Source organism: Apis laboriosa, unplaced genomic scaffold (assembly GCF_014066325.1).
Source record: "Apis laboriosa isolate Shangri-la unplaced genomic scaffold, ASM1406632v1 scaffold30_cov140, whole genome shotgun sequence".
NCBI lineage: Eukaryota > Metazoa > Arthropoda > Insecta > Hymenoptera > Apidae > Apis > Apis laboriosa.
Genome location: NW_025222776.1, coordinates 3146352 through 3172881, shown reverse-complemented (window position 1 = coordinate 3172881; position 26530 = coordinate 3146352). Strand labels below are relative to the sequence as shown.

At 18.3% G+C, this 26530-nt stretch overlaps 1 protein-coding gene across 3 annotated transcripts in view; it reads left to right on the top strand.

Annotated features, from left to right (window-relative positions):
- LOC122714434 (pancreatic triacylglycerol lipase-like) overlaps positions 1-26126 on the top strand; it is a 61330-nt gene extending 35204 nt beyond the window's left edge. For 2 of the 3 annotated variants that reach the window (XM_043935754.1, XM_043935755.1), the window contains 5 exons: positions 32-302; positions 5848-6087; positions 18878-19111; positions 22397-22724; positions 25717-26123. In XM_043935754.1, coding sequence (XP_043791689.1) covers positions 32-302; positions 5848-6087; positions 18878-19111; positions 22397-22724; positions 25717-25837 — 1194 coding nt within the window. In that variant the 3' untranslated portion in view covers positions 25838-26123. Of the gene's footprint in view, positions 1-31; positions 303-5847; positions 6088-18877; positions 19112-22396; positions 22725-25716 lie in introns of all 3 variants that reach the window. The other variant, XM_043935753.1, reaches the window with a different exon arrangement.
- Positions 26127-26530: the final 404 nt, after the last annotated feature.

Sequence of the window (26530 nt, the reverse complement as noted above, 5' to 3'; positions counted from 1 at the left end):
TTTACTATTATTAAAAAATTATTTTTTACAGAGAACTATGAAAGAATTACTAGTAAAAGAAGATTGCAACGTAGTAATAGTGAATTGGATTGCTGGTGCAGGTCCGCCATACACTCAAGCTGTGGCCAATACAAGATTAATCGGTGCAATGACAGCTCGTTTAGTTTATCAATTGATTGAAATTGGAGGAATAAATCCTTTGAAAATGCATTGCATTGGACATAGTCTTGGTGCACATACTTGTGGCTACATTGGATACACTTTGAGGAAAAGATACAAATATAATCTTGGAAGAATTACTGGTAAGTCAAAAAATTACTGTAGAATTTGTTATAAGCAAATTGAATAATTTGAATATATCATGAAAATGTTCATTAATACTTAATTAAATAAATTCATATATATTTAACTATCAATTATTAATATATTATTAATATATTATTAATATATTATAATTAAATTTTAAATATATATGTTAATTGAATATATATTCTATCAATATATATTCAATTAACATATATATTTAAAATTATTATACATACAAATGATTAAATCTATTTATTTGAACAGAAATTCTAGTTATTTAAACGAAAAGTTAAAAGTACATATAAAGATAAACTTGGTAAACTCTTATTATATGAATTTATTCAATTACAAATTACATCGCGATAAAATGATAGCACATCATTACAATTTTCGTTATTTATTGAAACTAATATACTTATATAAAATTTCCTTTATTGATAATATAGAAAAAGATAAATAGTAGTTTAAAATTTAATCTACAAATTTCATTTGTTTATACAAAAATAATTAATAAAATAATGATGACATATAATTAATAAAATGATAATGACATAGATAAAATACATTAACAGAATATTATTATTTGATAATAGAGAGGTTCTTATGTCTTTCCTTTCATTTTCGTGTGCTAAATTTGAATTTGTTCATAAATATTATTTGTCATGTTAGATTTAGAAAATAAATAAATATTGATTTTTGTTATATTTATGAAAATATTTCAAAAAAGTAATTATTTTCAAATTTTTATTAAAAATTATTGACTAATACCATTAATTTATTATGGAGCCATTATGAAGCTGAATTTGACTTATGATCATAACATTCTTTTTTAGTAAAATATATCTTTTTTAAAAGTTATTGTATTTTTAATTTTATGAACAAAAGTTTATTGAAAAATATTTTTCTTTTTTTTAATTTTCAAAAAACTATATTCATGAATATTTTCTTATTCTATTAGATTTTTATTTGAAAAAAATAAACTCAAATTTTCAAAAAAAATTTCATTTTTATTGTTAATAAATTCATTTATTGTTAATAAATACATATTATACATATTTTATTTATATTTATTATATTTATTATATATTATATATATATATATATATCAAATATTCTATTGTACAAATGTACTGGAATAGAGCAATAGTTTTTTTTTACTTTTTATATATGTACACACATTCAACTTTACTAATCTGAAATGTTATAGGAATTTTGATTTGCTCTTATGGATTTCGGTAAATAAGCAGATTGAGTGTCATACAAAAATTCAACTATGGATTTAAGTAATATGTTTGTATCATAAAATAATTTATTTATAATTTATTTATTTATAAAGTGATGTATATGTTAATATTTACTAAAACTTAATCTGAAATTTACTAAAACTTATTCGAGCTAAGTTTTTGTTAAATAAGGAATTACTTACGTACATTATATTATATTACACTAAAATTCATTTGAAATAATCAATTATATATAAAAAAAAGTATCAGTATATTTACTTTTATTCCGCTAGACAAGCGACATTGCAATACGCCGTATCGCAATATGCCGTACACTTAAACGAACGTTCTCGCTCTTCCACCATTTCGCTCTATCTAATATAAATTTAAAATGCTTATAACTTAATTAAACCTTATCGGATATATGTGTATATGATCTTTTTTATCGTTTTAATATCTAGAATCCATCTTTTAAAAGTGTCCTACATTTTTATAAATACTTTAGGACAATATATATTAGTATGTGATTGTTTATTTGTTTTTATAAATATATCATGGTAACAACATACAAATCTGCGAAATGTGACATATAATAAAATATAAAATTCTTGGACAACTAAAATTACATATGATCGTTACAAGAATAGATAAATAATAAGAATAAATCATTAATTGAATATTTTTATTTGATTAAAATTGCTAAAACTAAGACTAAAATTTGCAATTTAAATCAATCATTTCTTTTTTTCATTCAAGTGTTAAACATTTTTAATATTTTTAATACTTAAAATTTAGAGATTAATTCTAATTGATGAAAAAATCAATAATTTTTACTATTATTACTATGCATAAAATATTAATAAATAATAAATAATAATACATTACAGAGATAATTGGCAAAAATGTAATAAAACAATTTTATTGGAAATTTTATTGTTTTACTTACAATTTATGACTTTTTTCGAATAAATCTATTCTAATTTTTTTTTTCGAAGTATTCATTATTTGTGAGTGCAGAGAAAAGAAAAAATACTGCTACTATTATTGTATAGAATCTTCTTTTTCAATGTTGCCTAACGCATTATTCAGTATCTTATACTAAAACTGAACAATTTTCAATGAAATAAATAAATTAATAATAAATCTAAAAATAANATTTTCAAAAACAAATCGAAAAATATTTTTTTAATTTCATTGAATCTTAAAAAATTTTTTTTAATAATATTAGAATTAGGATCTGATAATAATTATCTGATAATAATTATCAGAAATAGGAGAATCTTCACCGATTTTAATGATTTTTGAATATTATTATAATATTAAGAATATGTATTGTAAAGAATAAGATTTTCAATAATTTTTCTTTTATTACCGTCTCTCGATTTTAATTATAAAAATCGAAATATTTACAAAACAAAATTGCTATTTTTTAGAATTTTTTTTCAATATATACGTCCATGATTGTGTGTGCATAAACTTGCGATTATTATTTATCTATTGTTCCTATAATGTGTACATTTCAAAATGTATAAAGGGTAGATTGCTTAAAAATTTACTTATTTATGGATTATCCTTCATATACGCAGTGCAAAAATAAAATATAAAACATTATATAAAATTTTCGAAGAAAAATTATAATTGTAATTATAATTATCTTTTTTTTTAAATTATTCGTATATTTAAATAATAAAAATAAATTAACAAATATTTTTGATCATATTTTATTGTTATTTTTTAATAATTAATTTTTAAATCATATTTTTTATATTGTAATATTTTTATATTATTTTTAAATATCAAAAGTTTTTTAAAAAAATCATCGGATATTTAATAGGTAATGCCTATTAACATATATTTATATATATTTATATATATTTATATTATTATATTTATATATATATAAATTATATTATTATATAAATATATATAATAATATAATAAATATATAATAATATAATATATAATAATTATATAAATATATTTTTATATATTATATATTATTATATTTAATATATTATTATATATTATTATATTTTATATTTTATATATTATTATATATATATTTATATATGTATGTATATTTTTTTAATTACTTACACGAACTGCTTATGTTAAACTTGTTATGTGACCAATGAGATCAAACATCAATACCGTGATCCATCCTATTAAGTTTGTATACAAATTGATCATATAAATTTGATAAAACAAATATTGCCTTATGAAAGAATTCTTATCTTTATTTTTATGAATATTGGCATTTTGTATTATGTTGTTGATAATACTGTTTGTTTTTCTAAAATTTTATCATATATTATCATGTTAGCAATTGAAAAATATAAAAACAATGTAAAACATTTATTATTTTCTTCTATATTAGTGTAGTAATAGATTGTATTTTCGCTTTTTATTAATTCTCAATATTTTCTTCCGAATCTATGCTATCAAAAAAAAAAAAAAAAGAAAAACTGTATAATTTATGCGAATACACAAGTTATTTTCTTTTAACAATAGTATAATTATTATCATTTTTCGAAATTTTAACTTAATTTCAATTTGCGATTTTATTACTATTATTAAACATTATTATAATAATAAATTGTTGCAAGCTGGATAGATAAAGTGTGGTGGTATTTATTTACTCATTATACCGTATTTATACAAATAATTATATATATAATATATATATAATATATATATAATATAATATATGTTATATATATATATGTTATATAATAATATATATATAGTCGCACGTGATACTATATATATGCAGATGAAATTCAATAGCCAAAAAATTTTTACAAATAATTCGGAAAAATTGATTATTGTGTCAATATATAAAATAGAAAAAATTGCTTATATATATAAAAGAAAATGATATTCTTTGATTATTTTTTATCCCTATGGTAAATAAAATACAATGCAATAATAAAAAAAATTTGATTTTGAAATATAAAAACAATTTAACGGGAATTTTTTTCAGTAGATTTTGACTGATTCAAAAAAATAAAGTATGCTTATAACAATTAAGATAAAATATTTTTTTTAATCTATATTATTAAATCTATTTTTTTAACTTAATAAATAACTTAATAAATAATTTAATTATTTTTTTAACTTAATATGCTTAATACATTTAAAACATTTAAGAAGTACATATAGTATTTGTATAATAAATCGAAATATTTTAGAAATAAATATTTTAAAACATGATACAAAAATTAAATAATTCAATATTTTGAGATAAATAAATTTGAGATATTTCTTAAAATAATTTATTTTTTCGGAAAATTATAAACATTATAAAAATTATAAATTCATTTTTGCTTTTAATTGTAATTACTTTTTTTTCATAATTTTTTTTTTGTTTTTTAAATTTAGTTCATATTAACAAATACGATCATAGTACGATCAGATGTTAACTCAAGCACTAGTTAATATATATATAATACAATGAGAAAATTCACAGCCAGTTCAGCTAAGTAAAATAAAAATTAATTTACTATAAATGGAATTGATTTGCTAGCAGTTTAAATAATTTATATGTACACAAATTTTCAGTAAAATCAAACTTTTCAAAATATATGAATTTTCTTATAAGACAAAATAAGTATAAAAACTTTCATTTTAGAAATAACTAAAGTATTGATTATGTGTAAAGAAAAAAATTGCTTAAAATGCTCTTAACATATTTCAAATTGATTAAAGTCGATGAAAAAGAAACAAAATATTTTCAACACAAAATAAATTTTATTTAAAGCACTTTTCAAAGAAACGAATAATTTGGAAAATAATTACGTCTTTAAAAGTTTAAATGGAATATTATATCTTAAAATATTATTTTAAAATTATTAAAATGATTATTCTGCCAATGTATTTATAAATGTTTTTTCAAAAAACTTTTAGATAGCGAATTTTTTATAATTAAACTCTACTCTTGATCACTTAATCACAATAGATAAAGTTCATCAAAGTTTATTCTTTCCTGCTTTTCTTTTTTTTATGCCAATATATTAATTCTAGAAAATACTAAAAGAACTTTCGTCCTAATCTTATACTAAACCTTATTCAAATTCTCAGAATTATACAAATAAATCGTATTATTTTCTTGAAAGTTGTATTTAGAATTGTAATTTAAACTTTCAAAATATATATTCTATTAGATGTTAAATTGATATTTACATTCTTTTTCCGAAAACAACAAAATTATAATACAATAAAGCAGTAAACAAAAGTACAAAGCAAATAAACAAAATGAAAATTATTTGGCAATATTCAATGAAATTTCTTATGTTTTATTTTATATCTCTGTTTGAAGGCCTTGATCCTGCTGAACCGCATTTCAGCAATACATCCACAATGGTGCGACTTGATCCAACGGATGCCACTTTTGTTACGGCTATTCACACCGATTGCAATCCTTTTATCAACTTAGGACTCGGTATTACTCATCCTGTCGCTCATATCGATTTTTTTCCAAATGGAGGTCGCAATCAGCCCGGTTGCAATGAGGGTGTATTGAATTCTATCACCTTAGAACGTGGAAGCTTCTTTCGAGGTCAGTTTTTTTTATTTTCCTTTTTTATTTTTATATTTTTTCTTTTTTTTTTGTTCTATGATTAACTACTTGTTTTGATATATTGTAAATATTGTAAATATATCTTATTTATATACATATGTATAATATTAATAATTATTTTAAAAAAAGTACATTTTTGATTTGATGATCTTGAAATATATTGTCAAAAACAATATTTTAAATATTACTTTTCCCATACATATAACCACCGTCTATAATGTGATATCAGCCTCATATTTAATATTATTATATATGTTATATTATTTATTATATATTCTTATTTTTTTATGTTATAAAAAAATTTTAAAGAAGTTCTGTTAAAAAATAAAATAGTAGATTTTTGCTAAAACAAAGCCGTTTACATAATCAACATGTTTATATTTAGTTAATAAATAGCACAATTGTTATATATTGCTATATATATCACGAACGCATCACGTATTAAGCAGAATTCAATATAGTAAAAACTCTTTTAAAATAATTCGAAAACTAAGATCGATTATTGATTAGGTATAAAAGAAAAAATTATATTTTATGGTCATTGAAATCGGTGAAGTTCATTGATAAATTGATCTAATTGATAATTATTATTCAATAATATTAGTATATAATAATATAGAAGGAAAAAATAATCGTTTATACATTTTTGCAATAATTTGACTTGTTTTTACTTTTTATTTTTAAAATAAGATTAGTAAAATTAGCAAAATTTGTGTCCTTTAATTCACTATCTCTTTTCTTTCTTATTTTAATTTTTCTACTTTAATATATTTTCTATAATGCTAATAATACTGATATTAAAAAAATTAAATATAATATTTTTAAAAATATTAACAATAGTATCATATGTATTAACAATAATACCATATTAGAATATTGTTAAAATCTAAACTGAATGATTTTGAATATTGCGTAAAATCTGAGGGATGCCTGAATTGATGATATTACTCGAAGAATCATTTAGAACAATCGTATTATGAACTTGAAATGAACGAATGATAGTTTACTTTAACTATTTGCCACTGATTGATCATTGAATGTAATGCTATTTTGATTCTACTCTAATATGAACTGAATTCTATCTGCTTTATCTGCTGAATTCTATTTTATTTTATTGATTGATTTGATCTAGAAGACTGTCGTAGGCCTCGGTTTTTCAATCAATCAAATATTTTCTGAAAATTCCAAGAGGGATTTAAGGAAATCAATTGCACTAAAGGATAGTTTCAAAAGATGAGCCGTCGCGTCGCAGTGCAGGTTTGCGATCGTTCCATCTCAAGGTACCTATGCGCGTAAATATAATTTGTGTCATTTCCATTTTGATTGCTATGAAAATCTAGAAAGCGTTAGAGAACTGTATTCGATTGTAAATTATTGCTAGATTATTGAAAATTTTCGAACCGTTAAAAATAAAATCCAAGCTATCTGACCGGTTCAAAAATGTTGATTCTGTACTTAATAGATATAAAAATATTTTTACATAATCATGAGATCATTTTCATACATTATTGTACATATATATTTTATTATCACTTTACATAAAGTATGCGATTTTATTAATTATTAATATATATATCAAAATATAATAAAAGCTTAATAATAACTTGAAACTAAAAAGCAAATGCCAGATTATATTAACAAAATATTATCAATAGAGTAATAATTTAAATAACAAACAAATTTTCAATTTCAATGATCTTTAAACATATTACAAAAATATTTAAAGATCAATATTTAAATTATTTAAACAACTTTACTAACATTAAATAATTTTATTAAACATGCGCGCGCGCGCGCACACACACACACACACACACACACACATACACATACATACAATCGCTTGTATTATTACAATGAATTCTGCCTATACGTATGCACTTATGACATAAATTATTTTACAGTGTTATTGGTTATTTTACAGTGACCGGATAAAATAGGTCACCCAAATCCAATTCTTATCTTTTGTTTATAGTTTATATAAACTGAGGTTGGATGAACTTACTATTAATCCAATGAGGTGCAATAGATATAAACAAGTGCACGTGATCGATGTATGGACAAGACAGGACCGACTCACAAATTCCAGATTCCTACGAATTAAGAAATAAGAAGGTATCTTTGTGAATAATAATTTGTTCACTTCCAATATAATCTGAAATTGTTCATATTGATATAAACTCAATGAAGAAAATAAGTTTCGAATCAATATTTAATAAAAAATTATAAACTATTATAATTTTGTAGAAAAAAATCGTATAATAATCAATTTAAATTTATTTTAAAATATTAAATTCTTATTTTCAACAATCTTGAATTTGTTTTTTTTTAAGATCGTTTTTATATCATTAGGAAATAGGAAAGTAAGAATACTTTTCTTCTTAAAAATTTAAAAGATTTAATCGGTTGTAAAAACTCTGAAATCTTTTTTGTAGTTGAATTCATAATAGATTTGCAAAATTGAAATTTTTTTTTTAAAGATCTCTCAAAATTTGTTTTGAGATTTCTTTTCGCCAAATTATTGAACTTTGGATATACTTAAAAATAGAGAAAATTTAATATTTTTTTAATTTGTCATCTGATTTTGAAAATATTTAAAGTTCAATAATTAGATAAAAGAAATTATATAGCAACTTTTAGGAAGTCATGAAGGAAAAATTTTAAAATTAACATGAACGAACATGATATTTTACTGTTTCTATCATTAAAAATAGTTTAATTTTTCTATGACATATTTCTGCAGGAGGATCATCATTTGCCAGTAGTGGCAATGGGAATAATATAATGGAATGTATTCTCTTATGGAAATTCATAGAAGAGGAATTGAAACACTTTTAATAATAAAAGAGATTTATTGTGTTTTTTTATTATATTTTAAATATTGTGGATTCAATTATAAAAAAAATTTTTTAATATCTTGATTTAATTTTTAAAAATTAAAGAAAAAAATATCTTTATCTTTTTATTTGTTGATATATAATTAAAAAAAAAAAAAAATTCAGAATTGTGAAAATAGAGGTTTAAAATAAAATTGATTGTTGATTTTTTTTTTTACAAAAGTTATAATAATTACAAATATCGATAATTTTTCATTGAGTATTGAATCATTTATGTTTTTTACTATATACTTAAATAATAAAATAAATGAAATTACAAAATAAATTATAAACAATTAATATTTTTTATTCTGAATTCAATCAATATCAAAATTCAAATAAGAAAATATCAAATTCAAACTTTCAAATTTCAAAAGTTTTGATTATACTTTGAATAATAAAATTTAATTAAAAAATTTATTTTCAATTTTAATAATTACAATGAATATATCTTTTTCTTTTCTTCGCTGTATTTGCTTTATAGAACAAATTTTTTATAACTTGAAACTTTAATGTTACAATGTTATTATTAGAGTCGTTTATTTTGAAAGTGGCCTATGTCTATTTATTTTAAAATTGAAATATTGAAAAGTTTTTAATAAACCTTTTAATAAATTTAAAAATATTAGTATTTGATAACATGATTATATAATACTTTTGTGTTTCTATATAATTTATCAACTCAATTAGCATAATAAACATTATTTAAAAAATAATACTTTATTGATTATTAAATAGACTTAAAATTATTTTTAAAATTACTAATATTTCTACTTATTAATAAAACATATAATTAATAAAGTCTATGAAAAAAAATAAATTTTCTTTGAAATAAAAAAAAATATATATAGTTTTATATTAAAAAATTAAAAAATATCCAATATTTATTCAATATTTAATATTTTATTCACTATTATCAATTATTAAAGAAATATTACATTAAAATTAATAATATTTTGCAATTTATAATTCATTCCTCTCCAATTTGCATATACAGGAGGCATTTAAAGTATATATAATATACATAATAATAATAATAATAATAGTGATAATAATGATAATAATAATGATAATAGTCATAATGATAATAATGATAATAGTGACAATAGTGATAATAATGATAATAACAATAATAATAATAGTAATGATAATAATGATAATAATGATAACAATGATAATAATGATAACAATGATAACAATGATAATAATGAAAATGATAGTGATAATGATAATGATAGCGATAACGATAGCGATAGTGATAGTGATAATATGATAATAATGATAATAATATATGTAATAGATGCATTAAATCATTATAATTTAATGTTGCAGTTGGTTTTGCATTTTTGTACATTAGTGTCACTTCAATATTATTAAAGTTTCTTGATCCAATGAGGTAGTAAATCTAGAGTTTTAAATAGTATATTCTTATTCATTGATTTTTTTATAAAACATTTTATATGATTCAGTGCTTAAAAATCTTATTCAATAATATTTTTCATCAATTTAATCTTTTTCCGTTACTATTTTTTAATTGCCTTCTAAAAATCGTGTTTTCTAAAGGAGGTTTTCACGTTTAGTAGAAATGAAATCCTTTTGTTTTATTTTATTTAGAATGAAATAACTTTTTTCAATACTTTTTTTATGACTTATAATAATTATAATAATATTTCTGAGATAATAAATTGTAAATAATAAATTGTAAATAATAAACTTCATTTCTACAATTCTGAAGTTTCTATTATTCGGTATATAGAATAATATAAGAATAGAATATATAAGAATAGCCTGATGGAATGAACAGGATCTTATGGTCAATGATAATTATTTGGCAAATTGAACAATTTTTATTTATATATTTTACCATGTCAAAACTAGTTTTATATTTCTCTTTATTTATATATTTTACCATGTCAAAACTAATTTTATATTTCTCTTTATTTATATATTTTACCATATCAAAACTAGTTTTATATTTCTCTTTTGTCCGGAACACATATCGCTGTAAACTATAACTTGTTTTTCATTTCTAAGATTTTTTAGATGTTTCAGAATACAAGATCCTATCTAAGAATCTCCAGATGCAACAGTTTCATCTTAAAGATACATCTAAACACAATTATATACAATAAACATTATTGTTATGGAAATTGTGAAAATATTTAAAATATGCAAACTCAGATTTAAAATATACAAACTATACTTTCAACACGCAATTGAAGTAATTAATTTTGGATAAGACAAGTACTTTTTTTCGAAAGAAAAAAACGAAATAGTGATCAGGATTATATAATGCCAAATCTTAAGTATTATTTTAGATAAGTATTATTTTAGATTTTCTTGCCAATTTTGCTTATCTTAAAAAAAGCTTCATGTTCTTCTATAAGGTTTATGTCTTCTTCATCATTATTTGATGCCTTAATTTTATTGTTTAAATGATCACATTTTTGGCAAATATGTTTCCGTAGCTGATGGAAATATAAATTAAAATTTTTTTTAAAGATTTTATAAGTTTAGTCATTAACAGCTATTACTAACTAACAGTATTACTTTCTTTATATTTAAGCAGATATAGATTAAACATTTTTATATTTAGATCAGGCTATAAGAATTTTTTGTTAGAATTGTAGGATCTATGAGATTTAATGAGATTTAAATTGAGAAAAACTTTGAATTGTGAATAGATTTTTTTTCTTTGTGATTTAAATTTTTGTGAATAATCCATATTATTTTTTGTATTTTCAGATTTTAAAGTACATTTTAACCTTCACTTTATAACTTTTTAATCTTCACTTATATTCTTACTTATATTAAACATATTCAAAAATAATTTTTTATAAATGGGGAATTTTCTATGAGCAGTAGTTAAAAAATAGATTCTTTTACTATTTCTTAACCAACCGTCTTCTTTTGACAGTAATGCGTTTAATAGCTTTTTAAAATAATATATTTTACTTATTAAAATATATTAAAATCATTCTATTAAAAATTTTTTTTCTTTTTTCTGCATGGAAATATTTTATACAACTCTTTGAACAATCTTTGTTTTGAAATATTCTTGCATAATTTTTTCATTTTAATATTTTTCCATTTCCATTATAATATTTTTTTCCTGCATTCCGTTTGATTTTTTATATTTTTTGAATATGTATTATTATTCGTTTTTCTTGATATATTTTTTTTTTTTGTGGAATCATTTGAGATTAATTTTACTCTCTGTTGATAAATATGTTTCTATGATTTTTTTTTCCATTATTTCCAAAATTACAATTTAATATTTTAAATCATCTTTTTTGATTCTAAAAAAAATTTTTCATATTAATTTACATGAGTAGAATTTCTGTACATAACAAAAAAAAATCAAAATTTTATTAAAATTTTTAATAACAATTATATGAACACATGTAACTAAATTTTTTTTTTTTTTACTTACCTACTGTTTGAGATGATTTAAAGTTGAACAATTTCAAACATATTGAAACATATTCAAACATATATGAAATTTATATTAAAAACAAAGCAAAAGTTAAGCAACCCAAATTTAACGAAACTTTAAAAATAAGCAAAAGTTCTTAGTCTGTGAAACAATAATGTTTATCACTTAGTTTTTCAAAGCAGACTGCAAAAGAATAATGTATTCTTTTCTACGTAAGTTAGTTACGTAATTACAAAACATATCATAGCTATATTACCGTTAGATAAATTATCAAATTACCAAGAAATTTTAGAAAAGAATAAATTATGCATTCAGTTATCATTATCAATTTTTATCATATTGAGGACCTTTCTTAGTAGCTTGTATTAATATATTATATTAAAATTATATATTAAATGAAATTATTATTATTTAAAAAATTATTATCTAAGCTAATCGAACAATAATAGTTTTATAATAAATTATTATTATTTCTTAAAATCATTTCTTAAAATTTTGCTGCAAAAATTCTATATCTGTTTGAAATTCTTAAAATAGAATTTAAACATTCAAAATAAAAATTTTAACATTCTATTAATCAATTAATTTTTTTTTTACAAAATTTTAATGATTTTAAATATTAATTATAAATTGCTTCAAAATGGAAACATAACGATAGAAATGTAAATATTAAAATAATTAATTTTTTGGAAAACAGACTTAGGCCACTTTCAAAATAAATAGCTCATATTTTAACATAATTTTTTATTTGATCATATTGATTCAATAGAATATTATTTATAGTAATATCATGGAAGGCTAAAGATTAAAAAGCTAAAGATGTAATAATATTTTTTATTTTTGTTATTTCATCCACTGCATTCAATTTCTTTTACTATGCAATCCAATTTTTATCATTAAGCAAATTGCTATATTTTTAATAATATCAGTTTCTTATTAATATTTTTTTTTTGATTGTTGTTAATATTTTTTCAATTTTTAATTTTTAAATTTATCTATAAATTATGAAAACTATTTCTCAAACAATCTTAATTCATTTTCTCATAAATGTTTTTATTATAGTATTTTAAAATTCAAAAATGCATAAAGCATTATTGTATTTATCAAAACTCTTATCATAAGTATATGTAATAATTAATTATTTTTCCTTATGAGAGAAATTTTTAATTATGCTGAAAATTTATTTAAAAATACTGCTCCAAAATTCAAATTCTTTGATATTTTATCCTTACTTTATCCTTTGTATGGTTAATAATAATTCAAGTTTAATCCAAATAGTATATATTTCTTCGACATATTATATTATAATATTCATCATTTAAGAAGAAGATATGTTCTCTTATGTTTTATTACATAAATTTAAAAATAATATCTTTTAATAATTTATATAAAAAACTTATAAAAAAGTTTGATAATATGTAATTAACATTAATTCTGGGAAAATTGAAATGATAAAAAAAATTGATATATTAGATGACTACTATAATTTATGATTTTGCATTTCTATTAAAATTGTCCATTTGTTTATTAATCTTTTGGCAAAATCTTATTCTTTTTAAAGATGATATTTCTTTTCCAATTATTTTTTAAATAAATTTTCCAATTTTTTTTTAAACATTTAAATATTTTTCCCACTTACATTAATATATATTTTTTTTATATATCTTTTTATTTGATAATTTTATTACATTTTTCGTTCAAAATCAGAATCTTTTGCAATTTTTATATATATCCTCAATTATAATATAATTATAGTAATATAATAATAATAATATATAATAATAATATATAATAATAATAATAATAATAATAATAATAATAATATAATTATAATAATATAATTATATACATTTTTGTGATTTTCAGTATTTCGCAAAATTAATAATAATATATATTAAATTTTATATGCAGATTCATATAATAAAATATACTTTTTTTAATAATATAAAAATCAAGCATTTAATATTTTTTTTTCTAAGAACTATTTTTATTGTATTTTTATTGTATTATATTTTTATTATAACTATTATTATATATTTATATACATAAATGATGATACAAAAAACAAATCAACAAAATTTTTAAATTTTATAAAAAGAATTTTTATTATATTATATTTGTATATTAAATATGAATTTCGTTATAAAAATTGTCTATTGTTTAGTTTAAAAGATAAATGTAAGAATTAAAAAATAAGAAAAATAAGAATTATTGATTTTTATTATATTTGAAAAAATATATCAAAAAAAGCAATTTGTTTTTAAATTTTCAAAGAAGGAAGAGATACTTTAAATGTGTAATATATAATATGTAAAATTTAGAAAAATTCTCAAAGAAAAATCTCAAGAAATACTGAAATGAATTATGTCATTAATTATTATTTTGATTAGAATTACAGTTTATTTATTAAAAAGAACTATAGAAAATAGAATAATTGTATTCTTAAAATCGATGAATAATCAATTAGCTAACAATTTCAAGTGCAATAATTAATCACATGAATATTTTGCTTGTATCTACTACTCTGTTTCATTGTATATCTTCTAGAAAATAAATAATATAATTATCATATTCTTTTTTCCCATTAATATAATAGATGAAATCAAACTCGCCAAATAATTTAACAAAAAGATTATGGCAATGAGTAATATTTGTTTATTCTTGGTTACCTGAGAAAAAAGTCAAAAATATTTTTAAATATATTTATAATATCGATTCGATCTGACATTTTATATTTTTTCTTTTTTTGTTTTAATATTCAAAATATTTAAAAATAAAACAAGCATTAGAGATTTTGAGTATCTTAAATCAACAGAATTAGCCTTTGTTTGCTTTTTAATGAATCATTTTTAAATTTGATAATTTCTTGTTTTTATGTAAATTGAGGATTCATTTTAAAACAAAATTAAATTTAATAAATTTATAATAATAAATTTAATAAATAGAGAGATTACTTGCCAAACATTTATAAAGGATGGAATGAACAATAAATATTATGATAACTGCAATGAATATAAGTTGTCCTTTCGTTAATAGCAAGTTTTTGCCAAAAGAAACAATATAAACTTCTCTGATCCAGCACATGATAATATTCTAAATTTTTTAAAGAAATATTTTAACAAAATTTTTTAAAGAAATATTTTAGCAAAAGTCATGGCATATTGAATTTTTAATGCTAATTGTTAATCACTAAATAAATTAACAATTTTTTTTATTTCACAAAAAGATAAAATAATTATTTGTTTTCTAAAATATAATTTCTAATTAAAACTTCTTATTTGAAATATGTTTAAATTTAAGATTAATAATAATTGTTGAAAATATTATAATAGCGCAATATATTATAATAGTGCAATATTATAACAGCAATCTATATTAATTACATATTACTGTAAATGAAATGTTATAAATGAAAATTAATCATCAGAAATGTCATCTTTATTTGTCAAAGATATATTAATAAATGAAAATTAATATCGGTAGATTTAATAATAAATAATTGAATATAGTAATATTATTTACATATTTCCCAAACTAAAATATTTAATTTTTTTTACTAACTACTAACTCTTTAGTTAGAATATTATTTAAGCATTTCTTTTTTTTTCATCTCAGAAGTATTATAATCTATTTAAGTCATTTATTTGTCTATTTATTTGAAATTAATTCATAGTGTTAGATTATGAAATTTAATCCTTTAAAAAAATTATTTTTAAAACATTTAATCACAAAGTCAATAATATTAAATACAGAGATATCTTTAAATACAGAAGTTAAATTCTTATAAATATTAAAAACAATAATATAGATAAATCTCTAACAGGATTGGAAATTGAAATTTTTAACATTATCAAAACATTTAATTCTTTCAAAATTTAAACAACAAGCTATATCGTTATACATAAACTTCTTGATATTGAGATTAAGAATAACAAATTAGTAATCAAATCAGATTACATTATTGGTAACGTATAAAATAATTATAACTCAGATTTTTAGTAAATAGATAAAATGAATTAGAGAAAATAATAATATTATATTTATAATATAAATTATAATTTTTTTGATTCCATCAATCAAACATGCATTATTATTTAATGCATTTTGTGATGAATAGATTTGAAGAATCATGATTAAATTTTAGAGGATCAATTTTAAATCTTAATAGTAAAAATAATCAAGAAATTTTACAACTTTTAAATAATAAATATCAAAAATTACATCGATATTAAATTTTTAAATAAACAAATTGAAAAAAAATTAAATGTAAACTTTTACATGATTATATAATTAACATAGCTTTATATAATATATAAACAATATATAAGAATTATACTTTACTTCTATTCTTTATATTTTTAATTATAATTTTTTATTATTTTATTATTTGTTAATATATTTATTAATATTAAAATAATAATAAAATATTGTAATAATAAAAAATTAATTTAATAATANATATCAAAGATTGTTTTGTTATATCTTCGATTTTTTATATTTTCGATTTGAAAGATTTGCGGAATGTCCACTCATAACTTCATATATTATATATATGTATATATATATACATATCTACATACATCTTGAGAATAAGGTTTAAAATATAATTAATAATTAAATGAGCTTTTTTGAAATGAAATTCGGTCGCAATATGATTCAGATTCTACTATAACTTTCAGATATTTCGATCCCTTTTCGTTTTAGATCATTTTAAATTATAAAGAGCAAGATAATGAAGTTCTTTAAAACCATAATTTTTCTTCTTTTTTATTTTCAATATTGTGATTTGTAAATTAAAGTATTATTATATGTATATTATATGTATATAATTTCTTTAAAAATTTTTTATATAATTATTTTAGAAAAGTTCGTTTGATCATTTAATATTACAATGATAAATATTAAGCCAATATTTAATTGCTTAATATCAAAGATTGTTTTGTTATATCTTCGATTTTTTATATTTTCGATTTGAAAGATTTGCGGAATGTCCACTCATAACTTCATATATTATAAAATATCCAAGTTTATTATAACATGATACCGAAATAAAAATTTTAAATTTTTTTTTAATTTTGCATATGCAGTTATATAAGAGATTTTAGTGAAAACTAAAATATATGATACAGAAATAAAGAAATTGAAACTAATAGATATAAATAAATTAGCAACAAATAAAGTATCAGAGATTTGTAGTAAAAATAGATGTAAATAAAATTCAATGTAATGTCTCTAATTTTTGAAGCTTAGGGATAATAATTATCATTATTATTTTATATATTAAAATTTTATTTCATTTTTCTAATAAAAAAGTTTTCTAAACAGAAAACATTTAAAGATTTTTTTTATTATATAGTTTTGTTGTTTTTTGAATTATCTTATTCACAAAACTATCTTCTTCACAAAAATTCATAAACTATTTAATGAAAAGATTCATATAACGTATTAAAGTATTTTTGATTAGGGATTATTTTCGATTAACATTTTTGTTTACTCTTAAATTCTTTTAATAATTATTTCATTTTTATTACTATCATTTTATTATTATCATTAGTTAAAATATTATTTCTCTTATGTATTGCTTTTACGAAGGGATTATTGAGCTACAGCAAAAATGACATTATCATCATATACAAATTTTAAACATTCATATCATACATTTGATAACGATCTTGAACAAAATATGTATGCTAATAAGAATATTTTTAAGTACTTTAGATTAAAACTTTTATGAATGAAAATATTATAAAATAGTATTGATAATTAATTACTGATAATTAATTTAATTGATAAAAATTATGCATTTATTTAACATATTTAACATCTTTTCTCAATTTTGATTATTTCACTACAATGAAATTTTATCATTAAAATAAGAAAAATACTCAATCAGAAAAAATGAAAAAAATGATATATTTTTTAAATGCTATATTTTAAAATAATTTATTTTTTATCATTTAAAAAAGAAAATAAAATTGTTACATAATATTTCTATATATATGCGTATAATAGATGTTAAGTATGAGGCTGATGTTACTGTTATTATAATTTCAATTATTAATATAATTTTAATTGTCGAAACCTTTCTATAGATAAATACTAAATGTGCGATGATTTCTACTAAACATGATAATATAAGATAAATGATGATCATGTGCAAGCATATATATGTATGTATGTATATATATATATATATATATATATATATAGAGAGAGAGAGAGAGAGAGAGAGAGAGAAAATATTTTATGAAATAGTTTTTTTTTTAAAAAGTGCATTACTTTTTCAATATTTTTATCAATTTTTTATTTTAATGATAAGAGCTAATTAAAATTGTAATGAAATAATCAAAATTTATACCAAATTTAGACAATCTGCTAAAGTAAATAATTATTAAATATTATTGCAAGAAATATATTTTATCAAAATAATTAATATTATCAAAATCGTTAATTTCAGGAATAAAAAGATTTGTTGGTTGCAATCATATTCGCAGCTATGAATATTTTATAGAAAGTATCAATACAAAGTGTTCATTTTTGGGAGTTCCTTGCCCATCTTGGGAAAAGTTTCAAAACGGAAATTGCTTTGATTGCGTGAATCAATATTGCCCTAAACTTGGATTAGATGCTCAGCCAGGAAATTATCATGCATCTGTTTATCTGATGACAGGTTCGACCAAACCATTTTGTAGTAAGTATTTTTTTAAATTTATATATTTTCATTAATTATTTCATGTTTATAAAATTAAAAAACATATTAGATACAACTCGATATCTTCGACCATTCGACGATTCAATGTATGTTTTGTAATGATATCATGGAAATTTTCTCATAAATTCGATAAACGAAATATACAATTAGTGAACAAGATAAAATTCATTCCAGAAAGCGCCATCCATCTTTCCTTTCTTTGCATTAGAATTTATATATATTTAAGGCCGAAATTGATATAGCACCTTTCTTTATTTTAAAATTATATAAAAAAGAAATCGGAGAGTTAAATAATTGTCAAGTCTTGATATATATTTTTTTATGAATTTTTTTAATCATTTAATCACTTTTAATTATTATTAAATAATTCATTATAATCATTATCATTTAATAATCATTTTATAATCATATTTAATAATCATATTATATAATCCACACATTAAATATATTATATATATATTTTTAAATTTGTTATTGTTAATATATTAATTTTTATAATATGTTAATTTTTTTCATCCGGATTTTAATAAAAAAATGAAATTAATTTAATTATTTAATTATGATGATAGTGAAACGAAAAAAAATTCGAACATAATTATTATAATTATTATTATATTAATTATATTATAAATAATTATATTATATATATAAAGTATATCATTATTATTGTTATTTATATATGATATAAAGAATAATTGATATAGATAATTAGAAAAGATAATAAGATAAAAAGATAATAAGATAATAATTAGAAAAGATTATATCAAAAAATAAATCGAAAATATTGATTAAAATTTTTTCGTATAAAATATAAGGTTTTATTTCTTAGAAAATCTTTAAATATTCGCTGAATATATGTACACTTAATTATATCTTGATTTCACTGTAGTTTACTTTCTTGATTTAGATTTGTGTTTATGTATTGGATAATCAAAAATATATGTAAAAATAGAACATCAATAATAAATTTTATTATTATAGAAATCTTAAAAATATTGATTCAGTATAATGAACATAAATCTGTAAGAGAGTAACAATAAAATAGATCAGAATATAGTTAAGTGTGAATATAGTCGGCGAATATTTAAATTGTTTGGATTTAAAATAATATAAATTATATATAATATAATCCATTAAAAATATTACTAAATCAATATTTCATTTTAATATAATATAATAAAAAAATATTTTATATATAATAAAATAATTTATAAAATATAATAATTTATGAAATATAATAAAAAATATTTTAATAATATGAATTTTGTTTTCAAAATTGCTGTGAAATTTGATAGCAATTATTATATTTATAATTTTATATATAATATTTCTATTATAAAATTTTTATTATAATAATTATTATATATAATATTTTTTAAAAATTATGTATTCATTATGTATATTTATCATAATTATCACAATTATTATCATAATTAATTAATTTGTTTTTAAATATTTTCTTAAATATATTTACATATTATTTTGTTTTATATTATTAATTTAATAATAATTAAAAGAATATAATAAAAATAATAAATAAGTTTATCTAAACACATTTATTGTAAATTCTATTATATATTGTAAGTCATTGCAAAATAAATGCTAAGATAAATTATCAATTTTCATTATTAAATTATATTATTTGATAAATATATATATAATAATTACACAATTAAGATATTAATAATAAATATAAAGCTTCCCTCTCCAAAAAACAATATAAAACAAAATACTAAATTTATAGAAAAATTTTAATAAAAATAATTCTTTTAAAAATTTTTTATTGAACTTAGATTTTTAAATAATAATTTAATTTTCATATAATGAAACTAATCAGATGAAATTAATATATTAATAAAAAAAGAAAAAATAAATACTAATAGAATAATGTTATATGATATATAAAGTTAAGTGATAGAATATTTTAATATATTTTGTAACATATTTTTCAAATTAATAACTGATTATAATTTTTGAATATGCAAATATCTACATTTTTTCTTTGAGATTTTGTTATTTTTGATATATTATTATTTCAAATAATTAATTAGTATTCTTAAATATTTCAGTTTTCAATTTGTTTTAAGTAATTCTAAAAAAAATTATCAATATAAAAATTTCTTTTTCTATAATCAATTCAAAAATCTGTAATAAACTAAATTTTTATGCAATATAAGTATATTTATGTTTCCAAATTTCCATTCTTTCCAAATTTCTTTCAATTTTCTTATCCAAATTTTATTGCTTATGTTAATTAGAAAATAATTAGTTTCTAAGATTTTTTAATTTTTTCCCATAATATTTTATTTGGGTAATATGTATACTTGAACGTTACTTCACTTTGTATCATTTACAAATTCAAAAAAATAAATATATATATATTTGTTTTTTGCAATCAAAGTGTAAAATTACAAAATTAATGAAAAATATTCTAATCGAATACAATTAATAATATGTACATATTTTAAAAAATTGTAAATTAGAAATTATAGAAATTTATAAATTTAAAATTATAGAAATACAATTTTTTTTTCTTGATTCAAAAGAATTTAAAGCCTAAGAGTGCAGAGATAAAATGTTATGTTTATTCTTATATGCATTCAACAGAATCCACAAATTTGTAGATTTTATGATTCAATAATATATGATTTTATGAAAAAATTATATTATTTTGAAAACTAATTAATTTTTAATTCAATTACATAATTTTTTTATATAGAGAATGAAAAAATATATCAATTTTTGTAAAAAATATATAGTTATATATAAAAAAAAATTATTGGCTTTTAAATTTATGAAATTTTTTTATTTTTGTAAAATTTATATATTAGATAAAGCATTAAAAATTGTTTGTTTTATTGAAATTTCTTTCTATTTTTTTTATTTTAGCATTATCAGTCCAGTTGCAACTCTATAAAATATAATAAATATTAGCTAACCCATAGCTAACCATAATTACCTATATACCTATACTACCTCTATAATAATTCTCAAAATAAAAATATTTTATTTTATTTTTTATAAATTTTTTTATAATTTAAAATTTCCAAATAATTTTCTAATCATAAGTTTTTCTTCATAATAATAATAATAATAATAATAATAATAATAATAATAATAATAATAATAATAATAATAATAATAATAATGATGATGATGATGATGATGATGATGATGATGATGATGATGATGATGATGATGATGATGATGATGATGATATGTTAAAATAATTAGCAATCAAAGAAAATTTTAATTAATTTTCAGAAGACCATTATAAAATCACCATTAATATTTCAAGAACAAATGAAAGCCTGAATCACGGTGGCGAAGTTGGTACCTTTGCAATTAAAATATTTGGTGAAGGCGGAAAAAAAACAGAAGAGATGTTTCTTAGTTCTCATTCAAAGTATTATGAACCAGGAAGCATTCATACTATAGTATTACCAGGCAATGTGGTGGGTAAACCGGAAGCAGTTGAAATTATGTGGGAGTATCAAGCTTCTTTTTTCAATCCACTCACATGGAGGCTCTTACATACGCCTTGTGTATATATTGATTCATTGAGAATCGATAGTTTGGCGGCCGCTTATGGGTATGTATATAATATTTGAATAATTTAAACAATATATTTTTTATTTTATATTCATGATTATTCAAAATTTACATTACCTAAATTATTTGAAATTTTTGACTTATATTTATTAGATTATAACTAGTTCATAAAACAAATTATATAATCAAAAATATGATGAGATGATGAGAAAAAATTCTTTTTTGTGATTTCACATAAAATGGATAAACTTATATGCATTATTATTTTAAGTTTATTATAATATATACAATAATATATTATAATAATATATAATAATTGTATATATATAAATATATATACAATAATATATTATAATAATATATTCATTTAATATATTTTTTTATATTTTTTTAAAATTTATAGAAATATGTTGAAATTGATAAAAATTATTTAGACACTTGTTAGAATAAATCTTAGTATAATATAATAATAAAAAAAATAATTTATATAGAATAATATATTAAATAATAATAATAATTCTATTATATTCATTTTATTTATCAACTTTATTCATTTTGTTTCTAAGTTTTTGTGACGATCATAAATTATTGAATTTATTACAACTATCATATGATGATAAAAATATTTAATTTTATTTAAAAAATTTGAATGTTCTTGAAATCTCGGAAAATAAAACCATTCTTGCTGAATCTATAAATTAAGCATTCCTGATTTCAATGATTTTTAAATATATTATAAAATATATTATATGTATTATATAATATATTATATATTTTAAATATATTATAAAAATCGACATTTTCCTTTTATGAAAAAGTTAGATTCTCTTAATTTGCAAAAACTATTATTACTATTATAAATTCCATTATAAATAAATACTATTATAAATATCATTATAAATAATACTATTATAAATAAATTTTGATTATACATATGCATCCATGACAGCATATAACTAATATGTATTTGTATAAACATTTAATTTATATAAATATTCTTATATAAAAATATCACGAAACCGAGTCAAAAAGTGTGTAATGAGTTTAAATATGAGCAATGCGAAATAAAATATAAAACAATTTTAATTAACAATCGAAGTTAATGATAGATTTACATATAATTTTGTTTATTATAATTTTAATTGTCTAAAAGTTTTGTACATTATTTTTACATTCCGCAGATTACAAAGAAGTTCAAAAAATTTATAAAATGAATAAGAATTTTTTCAAACATTCAATTTTTTTTTATATACATATATTCATACATTCAGTATTCATATGATATGCAATATTTTGAATTTCGTTCTTTTTTTTCGCTGGTTTACAACTATTTTTTATACTTATCAAAAAATTGATATTCACTAAAATCTTTGAGTTTTATCCGAATTAAATAAATTAAATAAAGCGAGATATTTAAAATGTTCAAATTAAATGAAATTACTCTCTGTATATTTTAAATATTCAATTTTTGTATATGTAATAATAATATAATAAAATATAAATTCTTAAGAATATAATATACAATAACATTAATAAAAATAAATAAATGTGATTCGTAATTCACGATATAAATGAAATAACGGAAATTTTATGATTTAAAATAACCTTATAAGCTTTATTTATTTATTTATTTATTATTAATAATAATTTATTTAATTTTTAATTATTAAATTTTATTAATTTCATTAAAAATAATTAAATCAAAATTTTTTAAATATAAGAGAAAATAACTAAATAACCAATTTCAGATTGGAATGAAATAATCATTAGATGATTATTCTATAGTAAAAATAAACAAAAAATATAAAATGAAATTTTATCATTTAAGTTTTAATTTTTGAAAATCAAGATTGAATAAATATAATTAAAAAGTTTTATAATTTAATCTATGAATTTTCAAATTTACTCTTCAAAAATCTATTTTAAAATGAAAAAAATATATTCTTAATAATTTTCTATCAAAAAACATTTTATATTCTTTTCCATTTATAATAATATACTACCAACAATTCATTCATATGTTATAGAAAATTAGCTAATTTATATTTGAAAAGTTTTCAAATTTGATTTACTCGAAAATTTCTCATAATTATATTACTCTTCCATCTTATCGAACCATATAATCTTTTCACATTTTATGAACGATTTTTTAATAATACTATAATATTAAAAATAATAACAATATAATAATAAATAAATATAATTTATTTATAATATAATATAAAAATAAATATAATTTTATTACAAAATATTGTATTGTATAGTGTATTGTATAATGTTATTGTATAGTGTTATTGTATAATATACAAGTTTTTCCTTATTTTTATTAATCACAAAATATCGATGCACAACAATTTTTCTTGTACGTTATATATAACGTACGTTGTATATAATATTTGCACATAAATATAACATAAACATAATTGTATATATTATATGTATATATGTTCTTTATTGCATATATATATATATATATATATATATATGTTCTTTATTACATATACATATATAAAAAATACGTGTAAGAGATCGTAAATGTCATAATGAGTTATAAATTTTCATTTTTCATTGTAATAAAAATCACTTTTTTATTTTAAAAAATAAGATTTTAAATTATTAAATATATAAAATATAAAATACATGTAATGTATATAAATATATAAATAATTTTTGATAAATTTATATATATATAAATAAATAATATATATATTAATAAATACTGTTTTGATAATTAAAAAATTATTTAAAATCTATAAAATTTATATATAAAAATTTTTATATATAAAATCCTTTTTATATTTAATGTCTTCAATTATTCAATTTTAAATTTTTTAATAAAAATTATAATATCTCAATTTTCATGAATTTACATAATTGTTCAACATATTTCTAATCATTAATATTATAATTAATTACTATATAGTGTTATTGTATAATTATTAAATGTAGTATATTGAATAATTATCTAATTATTTCATAACTATTTACTAATAATTATATATTAATTATTAATTTTTTTATGTTAAATATAGCATTACTGTGTGTCCAGATAAAACGAAAACTTTGATCGCCAACGAACCGAAGATTTTAACAATCGAAAACTGTCAAATTGTTGATTTAAACATGATCTCTACAAAACATCCAAATTCATAAAATAAAACATGACATGTATGTAACATTAAAAATTAAAATTAAAATAATTAGATAATGTTAAATGTGATATAGATAAATATATTGACAGAAAAATATATTTTGAAATATTAGCAATCCTGACGATATAACAGATAAAAAAGTTAACATAAAATATTATAATCATATTATTACTTTTATTACTAATGTAAAAATAAATTTCATTTTTAAATAATGTAAATAATCCATTTGGCTTGTTCAATGGAAACTAGTATTAAGATATCATTTATTCAATTATTTTAATGAATGAATTATAAATGATTATTTTTAATTATTAATTATAAAAAGAATTCTGTTTTGATTCTTTCAATTTTACAATAATTATATAACATTTTCAATTTCATTTAAGAGATATTAATCACTCCTTTACATTATATCAAATTTAAATTTTCAAAAATTCACTACTTTCTTTGAATATAAATTTAAATGAATACTATGAATAAAATAATTAACTGATGAAATATTGTAAATAACAAGAAATTTTTTGAAGAAATGTCTGATAAGTTGATTTCGATAGAGTAATATTAATGAAAATAATTAGATATGACTGAAACTAATATATATTCAAATAAAATCATATATGTTTACTGCATTATTAAACAAAATTCACTTTACTGTTTTTGTGTTGTTGCATAAGAATTCTTATTAATCACAAAC